This window comes from Rhincodon typus, chromosome 8 (genome assembly GCF_021869965.1).
Source record: "Rhincodon typus isolate 14 chromosome 8, sRhiTyp1.1, whole genome shotgun sequence".
NCBI lineage: Eukaryota > Metazoa > Chordata > Chondrichthyes > Orectolobiformes > Rhincodontidae > Rhincodon > Rhincodon typus.
In genome coordinates, this window is record NC_063339.1 from 23,553,824 (window position 1) to 23,577,938 (window position 24,115).

Below are 24,115 nucleotides of genomic sequence, written 5' to 3' on the forward strand. Positions count from 1 at the left end.
AATTTGAGACAAATTCAAATCTCTAATATGTTGCTGTATCTCTTATTGTAATTCTTCAATAAAATCAGAATTAATTCTTTGTAGAAACAAGGCTAAAAGTATATGCTGAATCATGAATCAGCCTTGTCCCTGAAAATTTAAAACAAGCGTGGTTCTTTCAAATATTTGTTTGAAAGACAAGCGCCAGTTACATGTTATGAATTTTACGATTTGTGACGTTAAAATACTGCACCAGTGGATACACTTTTAACTGTTCTATGGAAGTAACTTTGATGGAAGTATTGTATTTTCCCAGATGACCACTTCTGGAACCTTGTGGTATTTGCCACCTCTGCCAGTGTGTGGTACTGGATAAGGTCTGTTTGAGGTAGTTCACTGCCACCAATCATACTTTGTCTTTGCTTTATCTGCGGTCTATCTGGTGATTCGTGGTAGAGGATGTATCACTGGAGAGTATTTCCAGAAGAGACTCTGTCCTTAGACAACAAGAATGTTTATTGCATGCTATCAGAGGGGTGGCATGGTGGCTCAGTGATTAGCACTGCTGTATCACAGTGTCAGGAACTTGGGTTCAATTCCAGCCTTGGGTGACTGTCTGTGTGGAATTTGTACATTCTCTCCTGTCTGTGTGGGTTTCTGCTGGGTCTCTGGTTTCCTCCCACACATTAGGTGGGAGGAAAGATGTGCATATTAGGTGGATTGGCCATAGTAAATGGGCGTTACAGGGTCAGGGTGGGATGCTGTTCGGAGGGTCAGAACTAATTAATGGGTCGGATGGCCTTTTTATGCATTGTAGGGATTCGATGATTCTAGGAATTGCATTCTACATTGGATCACGCATAATTACAGGGACCTTAGCCACAGGTACATTTACTGCCTCTGAAAGATTGTTAACTCCTGTCTCCACCAACAGATTGTGTGTGACATCAAGGGAATGGATGCTGCCAGTGTAACATGAACGTTAACCCCTTCAGAGCCAGCACCTACTACAACAGGCAGAACCAGGAGGAATGGACGGATGTCCGGTTGGTGGGTCAATGCATTCAGTTAAATGCCTAAATCCAAGAGTTCAAGATAGACTGGACAAGAAAAAGGCAAGGTCAAGAGCTCCCTGCAGTCTTAAGCCTTTTTATAACACTATTTATTACATATTAACACTAAATACTACAATGCATGGTATTCAGAGACATACATGGCTCTAAATGCACTGTACATTATTGAAAGATTATACCATAAACTCTACTGCGTAATCTAATGAGTCTACTCCACATGCTCCACTGCACGTTTCTAACATTCGCAGGGTTATACTTCAGGTTATGCCTGACTTTCTGTGCTTTTCTCTATTCTGTCTTTAAATTCACCCATATTATGCTAGTTATGTCCAGTCAGGAACAGCTCCATAATATCACCACATTTATTCCAGAGTCCTAAAGTCGTTACACTGCATCCCACCTCAAGCTTTTCTCTGCAGTGATAAACATTAATCACCATTTATTTACCTTCTCAAATGAGTTATTGAGATTATTTCAATGCAGAATTCCTACAGTATTCCTTCCAAATCTTTGACTTGATTCATTTGCATCAATGGATGGGTCAGGAAAGAGTATAAAAAGGTGTAGAAACACTTGAGTCCTTTTCTCTACTGGCTTCAGTTAGATCAGCAGTGCTCACTGGAGGATTTTATATTATATAAATGTCAGGGGAAGTCAGGTTGTTTCTTTTTCTCTATCATTAGTGTCTGGATTGAGTGATGGTGTTAACAACAGTGACATTGTTCATACATAGCTAGTTGTTCCCCACATAAAGAAAGTTGATCCATGACAGTGATGACTAGTTTATGAACGTTCTGCTCCAAGGCAATATACATGTTGGCTTGGAAATGATTTGGTTTATGCCTGGCATGTTCTTTAGACTATAGCGCATCTTTGAATAGTGACTACTTTTCCCACAACAAATACGTTGGTGATATGGGACAGGACAGTTTACCTTCATTGATGTGGGGTTTTGGAACCTGTGACAAGATGCTTTAGCATTAGTTTGTTTAGGATTTTGCATTGATGTTGTCACATCTGGTACATTTTTCAGAGGAGAGGTCTATCTCCTTCAGTCAAACAGCATTTGTGCTTTAAGTAGTCGAAACTCTTTGCCTTAAATGGAACTTCTGCTACATAATGCTTCTTGAACAATTTTCTAGACTATGTGTTCGTATGCTATTGGACTGCTCATTCTAGAAATGATCCTTGTTTGATTGAAGAAGTTCAGTACTAATTTATCCAAGAGACCAATGATGATTCTATTGTAAATGTGATTTGTTGTATGTTTTCTGAGATGTGAGGTTCAGGTAGTACATATAGGTCATTACTGAAGCTATTGACAGACTCTGCGGTAGTTAGTATCTGTTCTTGAAACATGATCTTGCCAGTGTCCTATTTGTTTGTGGAATGAAATATTGTTCAAAAGTTGTCATGAAGTTATCAAACATAATTTGTTCCTCACAATCTATTGCTTATGTAACATGTGATCTGACATTTTTCCTAAATACTGGAGAAGCACATTAACCTGTTCTGCATTTAACTTGGTATTCAATCCTAGAATGTTCAAAATTTTAGAAATTATGCTTTTCACACATGCCAATTTCTGATCTATCAAATGGATGATAGTTTGATTTTTGCTTGTAGAAAAATTGGTATAGTGGAATTTTGTTTCATTGATTGATGTTGATAGCACTTGAAGTTTTTCATTATTTTCTTGATTTGGACAATCATTGTTTGAATTTTGATGTCCTTGTGCTGCACTGAGTTTGTTGCCTTAATGTATTGTTAAGTGATTAAAATTGCTATTGAATCTTTGTTATTGTAAAGATGGTTGTTGTTATCCTAAATATTGTGAAAGTTTCTACTGTTCTAAATGCTGTCTTCAATATAAAGTTCCTTGAAATAACGGTAGTCAGTAAGATTCGATAATTTTTGACTATATCAAAGATGGCTGCCATGATGTCACTTGTGCCAATTATTTTTCTGCACGTGAGGCATTTTTGTGTTGCATTTGACACCATGGGATCAGATGTGAACTTTTTCTCTTTATTTCTGATTTTTTTGTTTTTTAGCAATGGAAATGAATAAAATTCCTTTGCTCCTGAATATAACTTGCATTTTTCATGCAGCTGTCAAATATTAAAGATTTTATTAACTTCACTGTAAAAGCTCTGAAACTTTAAATTCCAATAAGTAATTTTTAGTCCTGATTCTTTTTCCAATCAATTTAATTCATTATTATTTCTGAAGAATTTTCTTAACTTGCTTCCTATTAACTTTGTCATCCAGTAATTGTTGAGAAATTTTGAAATCGTCGTCAGTACATAGGAACAGAAGTAAACTATTCAGCCCCTCAAGCCTGAGCCATCATTCAATAAGATCATGGCTGATCTGCGGCCTAACTATACATATCTGCCTTTGGCCCATGTTGCTTGAAACCTTTGATTAACAGAGAAAAGAAAATCTCAGGTTTAAAACTTACAACTGATCCAGCATCCACTGCCATTTGTGGAAGAGCATTTCAAACATCTACCACACTTTGTGTGTAGAAGTGCTTCCTATCATCATCATCATAGAATCCCTACAGTGTGGAAACAGACCCTTTGGTCCAACAAGTCCACACCAACCCTGAGAGCATCTCACCCAGACCTATCCCGCTATAACCCACCTAATCTACACATCCCTGAACACTACAGGCAATTCAGCATGGCCAATCTACCTAACCTGCACATCTTTGGACTGTGGGAGGAAAACAGAGCACCCAGAGGAAACTCACGCAGTCATGGGGAGAAAGTGCAAACTCCACACAGACAGTCACCTGAGGGTGAAATCGAACCCAGGTCCCTAGCGCTGTGAGGCAGCAGTGCTAACCACTGAGCTACCATGCCACACCCCCATCTCTTCTGAATCGTCTGGCTGTAATTCTCAGACTATATCCCCTAGTTCTAGAATCTCCAACCAGTGGAAATACCTTGTCTTTATCTACCCTGTCTTTTCCTGTTAATATCGTGAAGCCTTTGATCAGATCACACCTTAACCTTCTAAATTCTAAAGAAAATAGGCCTAATTTCTAAAGTTTCTCCTCATAAATTAATCCCTGAAGCCCAGATTTCATTCTTGTAAACCTAATCTGTACTCCCTCCAAGACAATATATCACTCCTAAGGTATCGTGCCCAGTTCTACGCATAGTACTCCAAGTGGGGTCTAACCAAAGTTTTGCAAACTGCAGCATAACTTCTGCATCCTTGTACTCCAATCCTTTAAATATAAAGGCCAGCATTCCATTAGTTTTCTTGATTATTTTCTGCTGCTGTTCATGGCATTTTAAAGATCCACATATCTGAACCCCCAATTCTCTTTGGACATCCACTGGATTTAACTTCATACTATCTAGAAAGCACCCTGATCTAGCCTTTCTTGGTTCAAACTGGATAACCTCACACTTGTTTACATTGAACTCCATCTGCTGCAGTTTTGCCCATTCACTTAGTATAAAATTACAAAGGGATATCGATAGACTATCATCTACACTGTTTATAATGCTGCCTAACTTTTTGTCATCAGCAAATTTGGATATATAACTTTCTCTGGCATTATTCAAGTCATTAATAAATAATGTGAAATTAGAAAATAAAGTGAATAATTGAGGCCCTAATACAGATCCTTGAGAGAAACCACAGGTCACATTCTGCCGATTTGAGTACCCACCCATTGTCCCTACTTTCTGCAGCCTGCCACTCAACCAATTTCCCAGCCATGTCTGTAATTTGCCCTCAGTTCTGTGGGCTTCTACTTTAGTTAACAGTATCTTACGAAGCATTACCAAATGCCTTCTGTGAGTCCATATAAACTATATCCATAGACATTCCCCTGTCCACCACCTTCATCACTTTTACAAATAATTCAGTGAGGCATGACCTACCTGTCATGTATCCATGTTGCCTCTCCCTGATTAACTGAAAATGAACACTTTTCACAGTGTTCTTGATTATAGACTCCAAAAATTTCCTCACCACAGATGTTAAGCTAACTGCTCTGCAATTCACTGGTTTTCCTCTTTCACCCTTCCTAAAAGAAACTTCTTAAAACCCCTATTTCCCTACTTGATTTCTCAGATGGAAACTTTTTTTCTGTCCTATTGGGAATTGAGCTTGCTTTGGATGTCTAGTAATCAGCCTCTTTTCACAGGTGCTCAATTTCATTTACCCTTTTAGCTGCCAGTGGGCTTTTTACTGATCTCACTGTTTTATTCCTTTATATATCACTGTATCCCTTAATACGTGGCTAGATTTCAGGCTTCTGTCTAGCTCTCCATATATTGCTGTCTTCCTTCTTTAACTCCACATACATTGCGCTATTTATGCCCAGTGAGGAGCAGCTCTATGAAATCTTTGCAATGCTGCTTTAGGATCCTAAAGCCTATATTCAAAAGGCTTGCTTTCAATTGTTGCAATTTAGCATTTGACCATTTTGTTTCTTGCTAAGCAAAGTATCACAAGAGGTTCAGCCCCAAATCAATATCAGTTTACAGTAAATTAATTTGCATCTAGTTAACTCAAAAACATTTAAAAAAAAGTAAAAAGAAATAACACTCGATTACATCAACAATATCTGACTTTTATTTCCACAGCTCTTTTTTTTGCTGAAAAGATGCCTCAGTTTTTTTCATAAGGATTGTTGGAAGTATGTAATTGGGTATTAAGAAGGAAAGGAATTTGGTGGGAACAGGAAGGGAAAGAGACACTGTGGTAGAGGAAATGCATTACAGGACTCAGCTGAGGAACACATAACAATTTTGTTGAAAATGTATGAATAAAACAAGGATCAATTCCTCTGAATGCTACAGTTGATAAAACTCCAAACTTATTTTTACAAACAGATTAAAAGTTTCATAAAATATGGAATCTTTGACCAATTAAATTATCACCTCTGGGATGAATAACTAGTTACCACTTAGAGCCTGAACTCCTGACTTTCTAAAATATCTGAAATGAACAGCCGTTATGTTTATTTACAGCTGAGCTATCAGTTGTGGAATGACCCACGTTCAGAGGCTACAGTCACAGTTTCTTTTGTTTTTCCTGCCCACACAGTAAGACATGTCAGTTTGATGGGAATTTGTTATGCAGAGTGCAAAATGTTGAACACATTATTACCCAAAGCTGCCTACACAGCTGACCTAAGCAGCATCTGAAGACATGTTGTTAATGCCTGTCTCACACGATAAACATCTGTGTTGAGTAAAAACTGGCTAATATTCCATATTAAAACCTTGTTTTACTAGAAAGGAGAAAAATTGCATAATCTTTCCAGATTATTTGCCAAAACTGTTCTTTATTAATAACTTGCAACAGGCAAATTAATTTATGATCATTGACTTTCTCATATTAAATAAGTATTCGCCCTGATTTTTTTCATAGATTTTTGTCATCTCAGAACATCAAGTTAAAAATTCTAGGGCTGAATTTTCCAAGAATTTGTCTAAGCCTCAATTTCATGGAGAGTTTCTCTCAGTAAGCTCTAGTGAATTTGCGCATGCAGTTTTGTGCAGCTCAGCTCAGCTCAGTAAGCATGCATCCCTCCACAGCATTGCTCCCTCACTATCCTGTGGTCAGCAGCAGCTAAAGTGCTCCTGCTGTAGGTGCCATTATAAAACAACAGCCATGCACCATTTCAAATGCTGCTGGCCTGGTCTGAAGTAGCCATCCATGTCAGTGGTATGCCCATGGTCCAGAGGAACATGCAGCTGTGCCACTTGAAAGTTAATGACATTCTACCTTCCTCGGAGTGGGGGGGGCGGGAGTAGGTGGTAGTGCCAACAACTTCTCTCACACTCACTCTAACTTTGCTATTTCATCCACTTCTCACCTAATGATCATGCAGCATCATCCTCTATGGCTCTCACCAGCCTATTCCCCAAACTACTAACCGTTCTTTCCCTTCTGCAACTGTTATTCACTGACCTTTCTAGCCTGAGGATGGTTCAAGAACTGCTGCCATTTGATTTTCAGAAATGGCTGATAGGTTGAAGTTCATGCAGTATTTAAGTTGATTCCACACGCGTTTGGTGTCGCATAATGCCATACTACAACATGTTCATCCCTTCACTATTCATTGCTGGCAAACATTACAAACTGTCCGGCTTTTTGCCTGCGCCAAAAAGCAAGACAGGCTAAGGCAGAGATGCTGTAAACACAAAGTGAGTGAGTGATAAGGTAGCAAGCTAAGAGTCCTGCGATGCACCCTGTTCTGATACATGTGACATGTATCTGTCCCAGTGCACAAAGTGGCCTCACAGCAGCATTCCAAGGTGAAGTGTTGGTGGATTCCAAAGGGCAGTACTGAAGAGCTGAACTGTATCACGTGAGTCCCAAATATGCCGCGACGGTGTGGTGAGACTGGTGGTTTGCTGATGGACGGGAGTGAGGATGCCCCCCGCAATTGCTGTCCCTGGAGTGTGCCATAGATGTTGGGGAATGCTGGATCCCACCAGGTAGCCATTCTGACGCACAGTTTGGGAATTGATGCCATCTAGTTCCTCTCCAGTACCTGGAAAAATAGCAATCTACATATAATTGAGGCAAGAATAGGTAATAATGTCATGTCAATGCCGTGTCCCATGCAAGCCATCAGTGAAAAGCTGTCAGACGTGATTGTTCTCATAGTTGTGATGTAAGGTCAGTGAGCTAGTGGTGTGTGAGCTGCTGAGTGTTTTAGCTCCTTTTACTCTTAGGGGCATGAAGCATTGTGTAGACCCTGCCAATGTATGTTGATCATTCATTCTCTTGTAGCACTGGATCCAGTCTCTCTTGATGCTCCTACAGGCACAGTCCTCCACAGCCACCTCGGCTCAGGCTACGTTGGTCACTTGGAATTGTCTTTTGTTGCAACCCCTCAGAATCAATACATAACTTCTCTCCCAGATGGTGTGCAAGGCAACATCTGAGGAGGCATTGCTGCAGGGTGGAGCTGCTTTTTGCCTGGTCTTTGACATCTCCAGAGTAGGTGACAGTGATGAGCAGAGGGTGATGATGCTCCTGGGTTGCTGTCTGGGTCTGTCAAAAAAGGCAGCCAGAAGTTGGAGTGGTGAGGTAAGCAATGGGATGGCACAGAGGAGCTTGAGTGCAGAATTTGCTGCCTCTTAGACCATTTAATCAGGTATTTCACCCATGCAGAGTGTATGAGGAGTTGTAATGAGCATAATCCCACTATAACTAACCCCAGCCATTGTGGCAGGAGAATAAACATGGATTATGTCCTTCAAACAAAAAAGATTAGAATGCTGGAAATTTGAAAATTAAAACCAGAAAATGCTTAAAGGAAAGGACGGGTTAACATTTTGGAGACAGAAAGTCATCTTCTTTGGATTTGAACTCTTGTCTGAAGATCTCTCTGATCTAACAGATTGCATGCAGGTGATTAGGCAATTAGACTGATTAGACACTCAATCTAGACCCGAATTCTTACATTTAATAGAATGACTTCTCATCTCAAAAGCTGCAAAATATTGTTCTGTGATTTTAAGAAGGTGAGTGACCTTGAAGTGAATTTCCATTTATGTTCCTGGCTTCTTTTTAATGACTCACTCATCAAGTGAGTGTCTTCAGAATTGTATATTTGACTGTGCCTTGATTTTCTCCAACAGCTCTGTTTGCAAACAAACATCAGCGCTGTGCACTGGCTCTTAGTCAATCTCCAGCTGCTCAACTTCTCCTGTCTCCTCTCCCTTTTAATTTTGAGATTCCACTACCACAAGAATTGAGGACAGGGGGAATGAATCACTTCCACAAGTGCCTAGGCTAGAGTGCTACCAAATTACAACCAGTTAATTTTCTACCACCTACTGTTACAGGCAAATTTCTGCTTTGACATTGTATCAGCCACCCATTAAACACATTATGCAAACCTTGATGCTGTAGTCTCTGTGGTTTTTTGGTCTATATGTTAACTCTTTTTAAAGCGTAGCATTTTAAAGTCAATTGGCCATAATTTGATGTAAGAGTGAGTCTCATGGGAGTATGTTTAGGTTTATATTTATTTTGGTGATAAATGAGATTTCATAATATAAGTAAGGGAAAGCAGGACTCAAAAATGACCAGGCCAGACAGCTATGTATCTATTTAATCAATCAGAAATTAACACCGCAATGAATGGGTGACTTCTACATCAAATCGGGCACAGAAAGATAAATATGTAAAAGGATTGAGAAAGACAACATAAATTTTAATTTTATATTTTAAAATCTCTAACAATTAAAACTTGAAGGAATGATATTTAATTTACTCAATGCTTATGACAATCTACACCAAGAGACCAATGGGTTTTATTCCAGGAATGAACACTTATTTGATTAAATTTTAAATTATAGCTGCTGCTCAAATACAACAACATCATGTTATTCAGTGCATTTCAAAGGTGAGATAAATAGAGAGAGATAACATTTTCATGAAGCCAAATGCTCAAATGGCAACTTTTGAAGTTCCTCTTTATATTGCATATCAGCCTCATGTCTGAAGTTGCTGTAATATTTTGCACGAGTCATGTCTCCCACAGATCTTCCAAGCTTCAAGCAGGCTCAGTGGAAACAAGATTTTGGGCTAGATTCATGTGAACAAAGAAAGGTATTGTCTGCCAATCAGAGAACTGGTGGGAGCCTTCACAGCTTCTATGGGGGACACCTGACAAAAATAATAGCTCATCAACTACCTAAAGGTGAGCCTCCACAACAATTTCAGACCCTGGAGGCAGAAATCCTGTCCTCCCTCTGTCCCCAAGAGCTGTTAGCTTATGAGAGGCCAGAAATACTTCACTGACTACAGTGCACACTTGGCCAATTGGCTGCTGCCAGTAATGTTCTAGGAACCTCAGCAAGGATCATCACTAGATCCTTGGATACAGATAGATTTGAGGCTGTAATGGAGGCTGTGGGGAGGTGGGTATGTTGGAGAGAGGGCAGGGAGCATCAAGGGCAAGGGTTGGTTTTCAGCCTGCAAGCACCTTCCCATTGCCAGATCCTTCACTTGGGGCTTTAGTGACACAAACAAAGCCTCAGCCTGCCTCTAACTTAATGAGAGTAAGTTCTCTTACTACCATCAGGCTGATTTAGTAGGTTTACTCAGCAGATTCCCTGCCAGGACTTACAGCATTATGTTCCTCCCATACTCTCAAAAATGTGTCTTATGACACCTGTGAGGAGCTATACCACTGATACATAGAAAAGATGGAACAATAGCCCTATGAGCATGATCATACCCATTGAGTAAGCCATTAGACTGAGGAAGATTCAATCACAACGGCTTTGGTCCACACCAGCAAGCTTTTCCGGAATGCTAGTGATGCAAAGTAATTTATAAACAGGAAGTTATAGACAGGACTGGACATGCTGGAGGAAGAAAGCATTCCTGCAGTCAATAATCCATCTATTCCAATGGCATCAAGCTCTCATCTTCTACTTCTGCCATATAATTTACCTAAAGGCTATTGTCCATTTGACATATAAGATGGAGTAAAATGCAGATAACTAGACAATGGAGAGATGAAGAATAATCGTACATAAACACCAAACTAATTTCCCTGGTGATGCTAAAATGTCTTTTTCTTCCATTTCGTATTACTCCTACACAGTGCAACCCCTGGAGCTTCTGCTGAGCTAAAAACATCTTGCTGAATCCCCTGCTGTGAGAACTGTGATACTTGTGGGGTGCATCCTGAGGATGCCTCCAAGAACTGGCTTTCCTCTACTGAGATTCCATAATTGCAGATGTTGCCTCTGTCCTGACAATTGTAGTATGAATCTGTTCGGTCCCCTAACGAGCTCCCTTTCAATATTCTACATTGAATGATCAGGTGTACGACATGATCATGCTAGATCACTCCAATAACTTGGAAAACCTGAAAAAGGGTTGCTAATAACTTAGTGTTACTATCGGTTAAACTTCGGAGTTCAGTCTTGAGGAAGTACTGCATACTTAGAGAATCTTTTTCATCTAGAATCGGCCATTAAAGACACAGCCACATGCTTGATCCAGTGGTTGAAACAGTTTACATCTCACTGTAGGTAGAGTTGGAAGGTTTCTTAATTAGCATTCCTCCTGTGCTGTGTACAAATTGACTGCCCTACACTGCTTGGATTAATTTTGTTAAGTGCACTGGAAAATTACTTGGCTGTAAAAGTGAAGCTCATTTTCTTTTCTTTGTTCCAAGGAAGATGATTTGAAACAAATGCAGGCCAATCTTGCTTCGACAAACTGTAGGATACAGGGCTACATCAGCATTGGCATCAGCTACTTATTAGGCTTGATTCTAATAAGCCCACTCCCACCCCCACCATAGGCTCAAAAAGGAAGTTTCCCTAGCTCACTTTGAGGCAGCCAGAGTTCACTTGGCAGTCTCCCAACCTGGCAAAAGCAAACCCCACAATCACACAGTTGCAGGTAAAATGCCAGTGTCTGGAGGAAGAGGCCCTTAATTACTACCTAGTGGGCTCAGTGATCTTTGATTGGAGGACCATCTTTCTCACTGCTGGCAAGGAGACAGGAAGATGATGGGAACACTATCCCAATACCTTCCCTCAACCTTTTGCAGCTACTCCCATTTCCAAACTCTTCCTTGCAGGCTGGTAAAATCCAACTTATTGAATCCATTTCTCTCTCAACACACGCGCCAAACCTGCTGGACATTCTGACATGTTCTGTTTTTTTTTAAAACTTCAGAATTTTAACATCTATCGTAGTTTGCTTTTTGTCCTTTACTGACTTTCCCTCAAAAAAATGAGGATGTAAAGAGAAAAACCTTTAAAACTACAATCAAGAATTATTTTATATGCTGTGTGTGTAAAAGAATTTGCTCTTCAAAGTACACAGAATGAAAGCTTCCAGAAATTATTCTTCTCTTAGTTATGAAAAACTTTCAGTATAGTTGTTACTTTGGACAGTTGAGGTCTTTGAAAATGCAGTTACCTCTTTCTCTTGGATGTCCTTGTCGCAAAGTTTACATTCAAAGTCATAGAAGGAACCAGAAGCAAAGATGACAAAGTCAACGTCAGCGTAAATCAAAATAATTTTAATAGCTTTCTATATTGAAGTACATCTCTAGGCTAAGGCAAAAATGCAAATTAAACTGACATGGTGTTGACATTTTCAGCTAGGATGGTGATAAAGTTGAGAAGTAATCACAAACCACTGGACATCCTAATGGATATTTTTCTTCCCAGTTCACCCATGCTATATACTAGATTTAAACAATTGCTAGTAAGTAGTACTTGAATAGTTTGTGACACTTGTAAAGTGGTCAGCTAAGACTCACTATATGTCAAGAGTTTATCCATAAAATATAACTTTTCTTCTCACTACTCCATAATGCAGCCATTTCATGGCTTTATGATCAGTGGTCTCACGTTCCTCACTGTCTTTAATGCCACCAATTTTGGTGTTGTCTGCAAACTTATTAACCACACCTTCTATATTCTCATCCAAATCATTTACATAAATGACAAACAAAAGAGGGTCCAGAACCAATTCCTGTGGAATAGCGCTGGTCACAGGCCTCCAATACAAAAAGCAACCCTCCATTACTCTCTGTCTCCTGCCGATGGGCCAATTATGTATCCAACTGGTAAGCTCACCCTGAACCCCACGTGACCTAACTTTACTAATTAGTATACCATGCAGAACCTTGTCAAGAGCTTTACTAAAATCCATATAAACAATGTCTACTGCTCTGCCATCATCAATCTTTTTGGCAAATTCCTCAAAAAAACTCAATCATGTTTGAGACATGATTTTCCTCACACAAAACCATGCTGAATATCCCTAATCAATTTTTGCCTCTCTAAATGTCCATAAATCATATCTTTTATAATCACCTCCAACAATTTACCCATCACCAAAGTCAGACTTAGGTGTATAGTTCCCTGGTTTCTCCTTACAACCTTTCTTAAACAAAGGTACAACATTGGCCACCCTCCAGTTAGCAGGCACCTCACCCATCATTATAAGTGATGCAAATATTTCTGCAAGAGGTCTTGCAATTTCCTCCTTTACTTCCCACAATGTTGTGGGATACATTAGATATGGTCCCAGAGATTTATCCTCCTTTATACTCTCTAAGACCTCCCAAACTTCCTCTTCTGTAATGTGAATTGTTTCTAAAACATCAAAGTTTATTTCTCCGCATTCTCTAGAATCCATTTCTTTCTCCACAGTAAAAACTGATGTGAAATATTCATTTAGTATCTCTCCCATCTCCTGGGGTTCAACACAAAGACAACCTTGCCCTATCCTCTCTCTAGTTATCTTCTTGCTCGGAATGTATTTGTAGAATCTCTTTGGATTATCCTTACCCTTATCTGCCAATGTGATCTCATCCCCTCATGCCTTTCTGATTTCTTTCTTAAGAATACTCCTACACTCTTTATGTTGATTAAGAGATTCAATTGAACCAAGTTGTCTATAACTAAAATGAGATGCTCTTTTATTCTTGGCTAGAACCTCAATATCTTTATTCATCCATTGTTCCTTAATCTTTCCAGCTTATCCTTCACTCTAACAGGAACATAATGCCTCTCAACTCTCGTCATCACACTCTTGAATGCCTCCCACTTGTCAGACATCTTTTTACCTGCGAACAGTCTACTGAAATCAACTTTTTAAAGTTTTTGTCTCATACCATTAAAATTTGCCCTACTCCAATTAAAACCTTTAACTTTTATGAAACAAATAGAATTATCAATGCTAAACCTAAAATTATTCACACACTTTTGCTTCAGTCACCTGCCCTGCCTTATTGCCCAAAAGGTCTAGTTTTGCTCCTTCTCTATTAGGAGCATCCACATATTGATAAAGAAGATTTTCTTGAGCACATTTGACAAATTCTTCACCATCCAAACCTTTATCCCTATGGTAGCCCCAGTCAATGTTTGGAAAATTAAAATCCCCCATTTTTACAACCTTATTATGCTTACATATATCTGAGATCTCCCTACAAAGTTGTTTCTCAATTTCCTTCTTACTATTGGGAGGGGGCCTATTGTACAATCCTATTATAGAGGTTTATAAAATCATGAGGGGCATGGATAAGGTGAACAGCCAAGGAACAGCAAGGGTTTAGAGGAATATGAGCCAAATGCTGGCAAAAGGGACTAGGTAGTTTAGGATATCTGCTCAGTGCTGATGAGTTGGACTGAAGGGTCTATTTCCATGCTGTAACTCTACAACTCTATAATAACATCAACTCTATGACAAAGTGATCTTTCGTTTCTTGTTTCTAATTTCTACCCATATATTTTCACTGGACAATTTTTTAGAAATATCTTCTCTAGTTACAGTAGTAACATATTCTTTAATCAAAAACACCACTCCCCCTCCTTTCTTGCCTCTTTTCCTATCCTTCCTTTGGCATCTAAAACCTGGAACACTGAGCTGCCAGTCTTGTCCATCTCTCAGCCACGTTTCTGTAATTCTCCAGTATATGCCAGTGCTATCGGTCAGGTAGATATGTGTTCATTTTTCTTGACATTTTCTTTCCATCGGCTTTCCTTAGGACAAAATTCACATATCTTTGAGGTAAAACTTATTGTCTTTTATTTAAAAGAGAAATTATTTTACAAGCAAAATCAACTAAAACAACACAATATCTGGCAAAATTAAATTCCAAGTGCTTTAATATATAGAAAATAACTTTCTAACAATAGTTGGCAATCTTTTCTACATCATGAGTTTCTGTTATTGTGACCTTCAAATATAGTGCTGAACATTTTGATGGAAATATTCTCAGAGAAGCATTCAAGGTGAACTACTGTGCAATGAATAAATCAGCGTCATTCTTTCTTTTGCAGTACTTTGGTCTCCAAAATTCTATTTTTTAACTACTTTGGAGGATACTGTAAGATTATGCCTCTGATAATGAATTGACATAATAAAATGTGTACATCAGTATGTATGGCTGAATACAAAAATCTAGATACTGCTTCTCCTGTGTTTGCATGAATTTTAATAAGGATAAATTGTACTGTTTTGAGAACTGCAAAATAAATAGCTTATGGAAGAAAATAAAATATAATTATACTTGAAGTACCACAGTGAACTAAACATAGGTTTTTGAAGATTGATCTTATGAGTACTGCTGATTAGCATTCCAATCTATTCCCAAACAGTTTGGACAATTTCTCTAATGTTCTTTGTGAGATACATAGAAAAAAACATGGCAATCAAACATAAACATGCTGTTGTCAATAAATAAAAGTGACAGGTCAAGGGATGTTGCATCAATGTGTAAACTATGCAACTAGAATAATAATATTAGTAATAAACACATTCACAGTAAAGCTTGACCGGAAAACGTTTTTAAAAGCAAGTAGGTGCAAAGATAACAAAATCAATTATCCCTCTGTTTTCACTAGTTCCAACAATCTAAATCTTGTTTTAAAAAGTCTTGCAATAGTAATGTCTCCTTTGTATCTAAAATAGCCTGCAGCCTGTCCCTTTCCCACAGCACTGAAGCCAAAGGTCACCCAACTAAAGTTGACTAATTCATCGCAGTGTTTGAAGCTGGAATATTTCTAGTAATTACACTCACTGCTGTATAATTTACTCACAGGGCCATCAGGTGTGAACTTAAAGCTCTGCACTTTAAACATGTGGGTATCAAGATGATATAACAACATTTAAATTGAATTCTTGATTTGGTAGATTCATAGAATCTCTACAGTGTGGAAGCAGGCCATTTGGCCCATCAAGTCCACACTGACCCTCCAAAGAGCATTCCATCCAGACCCAAATCCCCATTCTATCCCTGTAACCCTGCATTTCCCATGGCTAATCCACTTAGCCTGCACATCCCTGGTCACAAGACAAGTTAGCATGACCAACCACCTAACCTACACATCTTTGGACTATGGGCGGAAATCAGAGGAAACCCACGCAGACATGGGGAGAAAGTACAAACTCAACATAGATGGTCACCTGAAGCTGCAATCAAACCCAGGTCCCTGTTGCTATGAGGCAGCAGTGCTGACCACTGAGCCACCGTGTTGCCCCTTTTACACAAAAAAAGGTTTAATTAATTAACACTTTTTGTATGAATTTGATGTTTAGTTGGTTTTTAAAGATCTACTAATACAGCATTTTTGACCAAAATTGGAAACGTCATCAATAATTTTAAGAACCAATAGTTATGCATGTTTTGTATGTACTGTATACTCAGTTCCAACCACTATTACTATTTTGTTTGGAAGTCTACAGTGCTGTAGCCCTTATAATGCTCATTAATAAATCCAAGTGCCTTGTTCTAATATTTTCTTCCTGCACTAGTAAAATTTGTTCATTCCAAAGAAAGTGGAAAAACTGACACTTGAACTCTTTTGTTTTATAAGCATTGTTCTTGAAGCTTAATTATTGAATTGTAGATATTCAACATCAGTCTACCTTTTTCACAATGAAACAAACAAAGGTGAATAGTAAAAGTGATTACTAGTAAAAGAACAGAAATAAATGGAAAATATCAAAGAAAAATAATTGTAATTTACACCAGACCATTTTTGTTAACTTAGAAAATATGTTTTATCTTCCACTATATAATTACATATTCTTTGTTCCACAAAATATGCATCTAACTTCATCATCGGAGCAATATTTTACAGGAAAGTATATACAATCTACTGGATACTAAAATGACCAGTTTCTACCCTATTTTCAATCATGTTTACACTGATCTAAAGACATTATTTACACCTATAGCCTATTGGAAAACCAGCAGTTGAACAGGTTAATCAATACCATTTCAATATTATTGCAAAGTATGTCCTCAAAATTATTTTTTCACATACTTGATGCTTTTAGGAGTGAGCACAGTCCCAGAGAAAGAATTGGGACACTAAGTAGATTTTTTACGTACAGAGAAAGGTACAGTTTCAGTAAATGTCAAGACCAAAGAAGCAGCACATTTCCCAGTACAGCTGCATATATTCCAAATACAGAATGTACAGAAAAACACGATATCAGAACTGACATTACATTTGTTGGCCAATGTTGCAGGAGTGTTGTTAGATATAGGTAAAAAACAAATATACTTTGAACAAACAAAAAAAATAATCTAATTAGTAATTATATTTTCAACAACAAAATGATTGTAGGAAGATATAAGATCACTCAAAGGTGCTAATATTAAAGAACTCATAGAAGACAAAGGCATTAAAATAGTCAATTTAAAAAGACTTTTATAAACTGATATGTAGATAGTGTATAACATCTCAAATACTCAGTGTCCAGTACAATTGATGTACAAGATTGATCACTCTATTGTTCTAAATTACAAGATACTTCCTCTAAGAAAACCAAGTTCATTACAGAATTTATGTGCAACACTTAATTAATCTTTTTACAATATTTGTAAAGAAAGAATGGTTTTATATATACACACACACAGAGGCTGCTTAGTTGCCAACATGCATCTAATATTTTATCAGCCTAAGAGGACTGACAAGAGATGCTACTGCTCCAAGTCAGGGTACATAAAAAAATATTTAAAGAGGATAAAATTGAGATGCAGCTTCTGATGACTGTATTTCCACCTGAGCCATTTTGAACTGAGTACATTGCAGCCATTTACGGAGTACTGACGAATTTGTGCTCATCTGCCCAGATCCCTGGAAAGACTGCAAGACATGACGGTTGACATTATTCTGGATTGATTGAAGGCGCAATTGCAGACCTGCTGATAGATGCTGTTGAGTTCAGGCCAGATTAAAATTAAAAGTTAATTACTTATAATATGTATTATTTTTGAAAAGTAAAAACAATGTGGAAACACACTAATCTTTGGTGTTTAGCAATAACACTTACCTTTAAATTTGACTGAATCATTGGTAACCACATTGGTATCAACTGTTCAAAGAAGAAAAGTGTTACAAATTACAGTTGTTTTCTACAGTTAAACAAAACATTGTGAACTGGCATTAGACATTAATTTCCTGCCAAATCACTGCAACCGAAGAGTATAAATGATGTTGAAATTTTACCAACTGCAATCTGCTACTAACGCCTTAAGCATCTATAGATTCTAAGATGCAAATTATTTGAACAATTTAACTGTGAAGAGCTGAATAGTATGATGATACAGTGAATGGTGGAGAAATTCAACAAGACAGTAGAACTGTTCTGAAGAGTCGTACCAGGCTTAAAAAGTTAATTCTATTTCTCTCCACTGATGCCATCAAATCTGCTGAATTTCTCCAGTGATCTCTGTGTTTGTTTCAGATTTCCAGCATCTGCAGCATTTTGCTTTTATTACTGTGATGATAGACCACGTTAAAACTTTGATCTTTTTTCTCATACAGCAGTGGGACATAGATTCATGTCAGCAATTTGCATCTTAATTATCCTGTCACTAGTAAGTGATAGGCAAACACGAGGCTGGATTTTCCCATTTCCAGTGGAAGTGCTTTGTCGAGTGAGATTAATGATGCCTGGTCAATCATGGCACAGTGTGACATTTTTCACACAATCTTCACACAATCTTCCGCATCATCACTGCCAGGGCCTGCCAGCATCATGTCACTGGCACAATATTTAAACACTAACTGCACCCCTTTTGGATGCTGAAAGCTCCTCACGCTGTGCTGCTTAACCATTACGACTGAGGGCATGGCCCAGGAAGGGAAGTTCATACAGTGATTTTCTAACAGGGACTGAAAGGTGCTGCTTGATGAGGTGGTGGAAATACCTTAATCTGATGACAGTCAAAGGAAGCCACATTCCCAGTCTCAACTAGCCCAGACCGAGTTAGCAGACCACATCCTTTCTGTGTCCCAGGTTTAAAAAAAATTGCACTGGTGCAGCAAGGAGATAAATGATCTTCTGTGCTCTGCAAGGTGAAGTGCCACCATCTTCGCTCTGCTACCTCACACTCACTCTGACTGGGCCACTGCACAGACACCTCTCACCAAGGCTTATACACTACAATTCTCACTATTGCATACATCATGTTCATTCAACGGATCTTATCCACCTCAGTTTTTCAAACTGCAAACTTGCTTCCTGCTTACTCATGGTGGGCACTTCATCACCTCTCCTGCTCTTCCAGCCAGTTCCGTCATACTCAGTTTCTGCCCTTAGTGAGCTTCATTGTGCTTCCCTCCAAATTCCACTAGCACTAACTCATTATTAATCTGTATGAGTTCTTAATCCCTTTTAGACAAATAATTCCTGCTCTTCTCTTATGTAGCACATGTGGCACTCAGCAAACCTTGGCCAAAATCAGCTGTCTGCTGGAGACGCTCAGCTCCACCTCCATCTCAGAGATGGAACCTATTGATGCCTGACAGAACACACTGGCAAAGCTGTCACCTGCACCCACCCCAGCTCAGAGACTTTTAACACAGTGGGTTCTCCATCCAGATTAAACTCAGGGGCACATTCTGGTGAGCATGTCACTGACATGTCTCCACAGCTGACGAGAAACACCCAGGTCACTGGCACTCAAAATACTGGCTGTAAGCCACCATAATAGGTCTACCTAAAGAAAAGGCACCCTTACACTGCACAAAGCAGGCCCACACACATTTACAGCCAAGTATGCGAATACAGGAGCTCTAAGGCATTGACTTACAATGATATTATGGAATATGCTTCCAAAATGCCAAGTCCAGTTGTTAGCCTCTAGGTCAGCTTGTCTGATTGCATTTGGTTAGCTGACATGACAAGAAAGTAATCAGTGTGAACAATGCAATGATCCTGACTCTGCATTCCTGGACAATGAGCTGCTCATGAAGTGCAATTTGCACAGAATTCTATCTTGAATTGCCCTCTTTTGCTGTAAACATTCCCTCAGTGACCCCAATTCCAGCGAAGTCTTTCCTGCTTTCCCCAGGACTTTCTCCCAGTAAGCCCCTAGCCATTGAGCAAATCCCCAGAATTGACAGTGGCTCACCCACTCAGCAATGCAAGACACACACGTTAGCAGCCTGCAAAACAGTTCTGACAGCCCTCTGTGCTAAAAAGCAATGCAAACACAGAGCATGGTAGCCTCAAGTAAGCACAAAGTAGTGAGCAGTATGAAACAAAGCTAAGACCTTAGACTGGTGGTTTCCTGATGCTGGCTTGTGTGGACAAAGAGTGGAAGAAGATGGTGTCTATGGAGCATGAGGAGGTTCTAGTGAACACCAAGTTGGATGAAGGCCACGATGAGATTTCAGTCACCAGCCACCCATTCTGACTTCATTGTCAAGAATTGGTGCCAACTAGATTCTCGAGGAAGGGGAGAATTGGAAATGGCATACATGTAAATGAGATGTGTTGAGCTAATAATGAGATGCACAGCTATGGAATAAGGTAACCACTACTCAATAGAAAGATTCAGAAGTCACCATTTAAAGCTTAAGGAGAAATTTGAGAATGTTTTCTTGATGTTGAGATTCTGATTTTGTTTCATTCTCACAACTTTCCCAACTTTTTCACCATTGTCCACTACTCCTGGGAGGAGAAAATCCTACCGATGGCGCTTTCACACAAATTCATTGAGCTTTCGAAGACTGTCTGACATCCATTCATTACGTAAGATTCAAAACTGTACAATTTGGTTTTCCTATCCTCTCCAAAACAACCACGAGTCTCAGTCACTTGGTTCCCAGTAAAAAGATTGATTTGTGTATCAACCAGCATATGTCCCATTTGTATAAACACAAAACAGTTGGAAGATTAGTTATTAGTGATGTTCATCTCACTGTGTAAATCAATCAGGTCATATATTGTTTATGGCACAGAAAATGCAACTCAAACATACATTAATAGGAATCTTTAAATTTCATTTCAGACAATGCTTAAAAATCCCATAATTTCCATACTGTTGTCAGTATTAGTTCAACTCTGTCAGTAGCACTTCACCTCCACGTAAGGAGTTTATAGACTCAAGCCCCATCATGTCACCTCAACTGAATACTGAGGAAGTGCTGCATTACTGGATGTTCTGTCTCTCAGATGAGATATTAATTAACACCTTGCCATCCCACTTGGATAAATGCACCGGATTTTAAAGCAGTTTTTTAAAAAAAAAAAAGCAAATGGAGTTTTCTCGCAGTAATATCCAACACTTTCTCTACAACTAGCATAAATAAACAGATTACCTGGTTACTGACTCACTGTTTAATTGGATCTTACTGAGCCCAATAGGTTATCAGAGTTACTGCATGTTGACTGCTTTTCAAGAAATAATCCAGTGGCTGAGAAAGATGTTGAATGTCATGAAGAGGTTACAGAATGTAATCTAAGTGCAACTTATTCCTTTCATATTGCACTTGGAATTAACTGCACTTTGGCTTGCTGCAAAATGATATAATAATTATCTACATTACAATGATTATCTATGCATATCTATATTATAATATATTAGGCTATAAGAAAATAATTGTAATGGCTGTATTTTATTTTCTTCTTTCCTATCTGTTAGGGTTGGACAGCTTGATGAGAATGAACTCCACCTTCGATGATATGAAGCTTGACAGAATGTCTGACTTATGAACTAAAATACTATTATTCTGCACTGCCTATGTCATGGATCCAAGTTTATTTGGGTCTGTGAATCAAGATATGACTTTACTAATTTCAAGGGCGATCGAATGTTGTTTGATCATGAAAATGTCAAAAATGAAATCAACCAAACTCCAGAGATAACAAAAATACAAAGATTTCATAAAAATACCGTACCCTTCAATATTAAGGTCAAGATTATGAACGTTCTTAATTATAAGTGATTAACTGGAATCGTATCAAGCCATCTCATACAATTTAAAAAAAAACTAACTAGGAACTACAAGTAGAAGGGAATTTATTTCATTATAACAATAAAAACTGCACGCACAATGCATTCTGCAGTGTAAGATGAATTATTTCTCATATAATATTTGAAATGCTCAAACCCATGAGTCATTACAAAAATAAGTACCTGTTTATATAAAACTAGTGTTAATTTTTAGAATACAACCATTATTGGCAGTGATATTTCTATAATTTGCATGTTGAGCATGATATGAATCTTCCACCTCGAATTAACTGAACCGAACACACAGGGTTGGGTTTTCATGGGGGAGCTTGGAAGTTCCAGTCATGAAACATTCTGATCTAGCAGGCACATCTCACTAAAGGGCCTACTCCCCTGCTGCCCTTTCATTGCTAGGCGCAGGATAGAATCAGGCCTTTTGCCTCTAAATGCAGTAGGAGGCGGACAAGTATATTGCCGGCGAGAGCCAAGGTGGGCTGATTACTACGTTCACCTCAGTCCTCTGGTACTTTTGTCCAGTTGTATTGAAGGCTTTTAGGTTTCTCACCCTCACCACCCCCATGACCTTACATGAAATTAAAAAAAATATTAGTGCTCTCATTCAAACATGCTTGATACTGAAGAAAAAGCTGATACATGAAACCCATTTAAAAAATCAAATGCCATCTAGTAATTAATATGTTCTAAAAACAAATAAGCATCTATTTCACTAACTACATTAAAGGCAATTAATCCTTCAATAACATCAAAATATCTATATAGTCCCCTTCTGAGCTAAAAAGTTTTAGACCTTTTGACACTCAGCAAAGTATTGATCAACTCATCATAACAATATACCTTGGAACATCTAAATAATGGAGTGTACTGAAATGCCAAAACAGGGGGCTGCAGCAATGATCTTCAGAGAATGCAAGCTAACCGTGTGTTTTTTTTTAAACTGTAACTGAAAGCTGCATGCTGTTCTTTTTTCCAAATTTGAAGGGCTAGAAATTTAAATCACCTCAGCTCAGGACACTAAAATGGGCTTTAAATCTGTCCTTCACTAGCATTTAAATCCCCTTCATAAAAGCACAGATCCCAACTACTGGACGTTGGAACAATGAAATTTAGGTGTACGTGTACTTAGCAATCAAATCAACTGGTCCTGCTGAGTTCATGCTTTCCCACCTGTAAGTTCACGACCCTTGCCACCATCACTCTGATGGCAAAAAATGAGGTATGCCAGAACTGGAGGCTGAACCTTTACATCTAGGTTCCTTCAGCTATTTTTAAAGATCCCCCCATCTGGGCCATGTACGTTTTAATTCAAATGATTTAGAAGTATCTTCATACAATAATGGATTTAAGATGTTTTATTTTCGTTTTCAAAACTAGCATAACTCAAATATAAACTTCCCACAACTGACTACTAAAATTAATTCATATCCTAAAATTGTGTGATGTAGAGCAAATGTTTACTAAAAGGAGAATGAGTGCCATCTAGCTAGCATAGGCATGTAAGTCTTATGTAAAAACATGATCTCTCACATCAGATATAATAAAAATGTAATTACCTTCACAAAGATGGTTGAGTTGCATTCCTGCAGAGCCTCCATCAGGCTGATAACATGCAGGCAAACCATTTCTACCATCTGCAACACAGGGAAGGAATTTTCACTTGAGAAAAGGTTAAAACAAAAGCTAATAGGTTTGAAACGTTGGTTTTGAGAGTATTATTCAACATGTTTGCACAAATGCAAAATGCTGGAAATCTGAAGTAAAGCTGAAAGTGCCATTAATACTCAGCAGATCTAGCAGCATTCACGGAGAGAAAAGGAGTGAACATTTTGGGTCATTAGCCTTTCTTGAAAGGCCTTAAGCATGAACATTGCTTCTTTCTTTAGGCACACCACTGACCTGACAAGTGCTTCCAGCATTTTGTTTTCATTCAACACACTGGACTCGATTTAGATTATCAACTTTAAGGATATGTCTATAATCATCCAAAGAATTTGTTACACAATTGATGTGCCCATGTCAGCTTTATGTTTCACTTTCCTCCTTTACCCTGTAGCCCTGAAAATATTTTCTCTTTGGGTAATTATTTGAAAGAGTCAATTGAATCTGCTCTACCACACTCTTAGAATTGCAGCAGTGCAAGAAGTTGGGTTGCCAACAATTTAGAACATTTAACATAGAACTGTACAACACAGGAACGGGCCCTTCGGCCCACGATGTTGTGCCGAATGTGACACCAAATTAAACTAATCCCTTCTCAACTGCAATTAGGGAAAGAATTTAAAAAACAGATCAAACCATTTACTGCATTTAA

The 24,115-nt window shown here is 38.5% G+C and overlaps 2 protein-coding genes across 4 annotated transcripts in view; one reads left to right on the forward strand and one right to left on the reverse strand.

The window, feature by feature from the left end:
- prima1 (proline rich membrane anchor 1) overlaps positions 1-24,030 on the forward strand; it is a 150,203-nt gene extending 126,173 nt beyond the window's left edge. Inside the window, exon 4 of one of the 2 annotated variants that reach the window (XM_048599755.1) lies at positions 21,475-24,030. In XM_048599755.1, the coding sequence (XP_048455712.1) occupies positions 21,475-21,514 (40 nt within the window). In that variant the 3' untranslated portion in view covers positions 21,515-24,030. Of the gene's footprint in view, positions 1-913; positions 1,224-21,474 lie in introns of those variants that run through there. The other variant, XM_048599754.1, reaches the window with a different exon arrangement.
- The window catches only part of LOC109934231 (unc-79 homolog, NALCN channel complex subunit), a 199,097-nt gene continuing 189,580 nt past the window's right edge, over positions 14,599-24,115 (reverse strand). For both annotated transcript variants that reach the window (XM_048599752.1, XM_048599751.1), the window contains 3 exons: positions 23,358-23,435; positions 17,874-17,915; positions 14,599-17,755 (listed from right to left, as the gene is read on the reverse strand). In XM_048599752.1, the coding sequence (XP_048455709.1) occupies positions 17,555-17,755; positions 17,874-17,915; positions 23,358-23,435 (321 nt within the window). In that variant the 3' untranslated portion in view covers positions 14,599-17,554. The remainder of the gene's footprint in view (positions 17,756-17,873; positions 17,916-23,357; positions 23,436-24,115) is intronic.